The 1290-nt window shown below is 39.1% G+C and overlaps 1 protein-coding gene across 1 annotated transcript; it reads left to right on the top strand.

Moving 5' to 3' along the window:
• Positions 1-303: 303 nt before the first annotated feature.
• On the top strand, positions 304-1077 carry LOC115950499. The gene has a single exon (XM_031067692.1). The coding sequence runs from the start codon at positions 304-306 to the stop codon at positions 1075-1077; it is 774 nt and encodes a 257-aa protein (XP_030923552.1).
• Positions 1078-1290: the final 213 nt, after the last annotated feature.

Genomic DNA, 1290 nt, shown 5'->3' with positions numbered 1-1290 from the left:
AAACAAGTTTAACCAAACATACATAGTTTAAAAATATTTTAGGTAAAATACATTGAATATATATGATTATAATAATATATAGCATGGTTTGTGTATATAAATAATGAACTATGTATGAGAGTATCAGAGAATGCAAATGCCCATTATTAATGCAATAAAATTAAGTCATTCTTGGTATTCCTCCTAATTTCCTTTTATGTACTTGTGTGTGCCTATAAATTCCAACACTCCCCCTTGAGAAGTCTCATATGAGACAATTTATCTCACACAGTTTTAATTTCTTTCTTCTTGTTTCTCATCACCATGAGTAACTCTAAAGACTCCTCATCCGACAAGCCCTTCCCTGATGACCAACAGGACCATCATGATAGGCCTCAAAATGCTAGTGATGACACCACCATGCAAGAGGCTGAAAATGTAACAGGGACTAATGTTGAGATTGAACGAGACTCATCTTCTGTTACACCTTTCATGGCTCAAGAAACTGGTGATCATGAGGGTGGTGATGCTGATGATATTGTTATAGAGCCCCAAGAAGGTTCTTCTAAGAAGCAAGGAGGCCATGGAGACGAGTTGGGTGCAATAGGTAGTGGTGTACACAAACCTAAGAGGAAGGTGGAGTTGGTGGATCCTCCAACACTACGCGATCCAATTTGTATTGTATGTAGCAAGCAGTTTGGCTCGTGGAAGGCTGTATTTGGACACATGAGATCTCATCCTGGGCGTCATTGGAGGGGGGTGTTTCCTCCCCCAACTGGAATATGGGACCCTTTACGAGATATAGACCAAAAAGCAAGCATGCCTAATATAGATCCTAACATAGGTCCTCAAGCTCAAGAGGAAATCGCTACGACTCTTCTTAATGTGGCTCAAGGTGTGTTACAGAGATTGAATGATAGTGACAAAAATGAGGGTGTAATTGCCATCAGTGAGGCTTCCTCTTCATCACTCGGGAGAGGACTGGGGATTGATTTGAACCAACCACAAGAGAAAAGTCCTAGTACTGCTCCTGTTTTGGATCTCAACAAGCCTGCAAAAGAGAAGGATGATGACAGTTCTTCAGACGATGGGAAATGAGAAGTGTTGTTTTGGATCTCAACATGCCTGCAGAGGAGATGAAGAAAATGGTTTAGAGCATGAGAAATAAGAAGTGTTATTATTATTATTTTTTTAGTGCTTCTTTTAATTGAGTTTTTAGCGTGCTCACTTTGTTAAAATGGATCATGCGTGCATAATGTTTATGTTGCTTGCTTGTTTGTTTGTATGTTTTTTTTTTTTTTGCATGTTTCT

This window comes from Quercus lobata, chromosome 6, assembly GCF_001633185.2.
Source record: "Quercus lobata isolate SW786 chromosome 6, ValleyOak3.0 Primary Assembly, whole genome shotgun sequence".
Classification (NCBI taxonomy): Eukaryota; Viridiplantae; Streptophyta; class Magnoliopsida; order Fagales; family Fagaceae; genus Quercus; species Quercus lobata.
The sequence above is the reverse complement of the archived record's forward strand: the minus strand, read 5'-3'. Positions and strand labels throughout refer to the sequence as shown.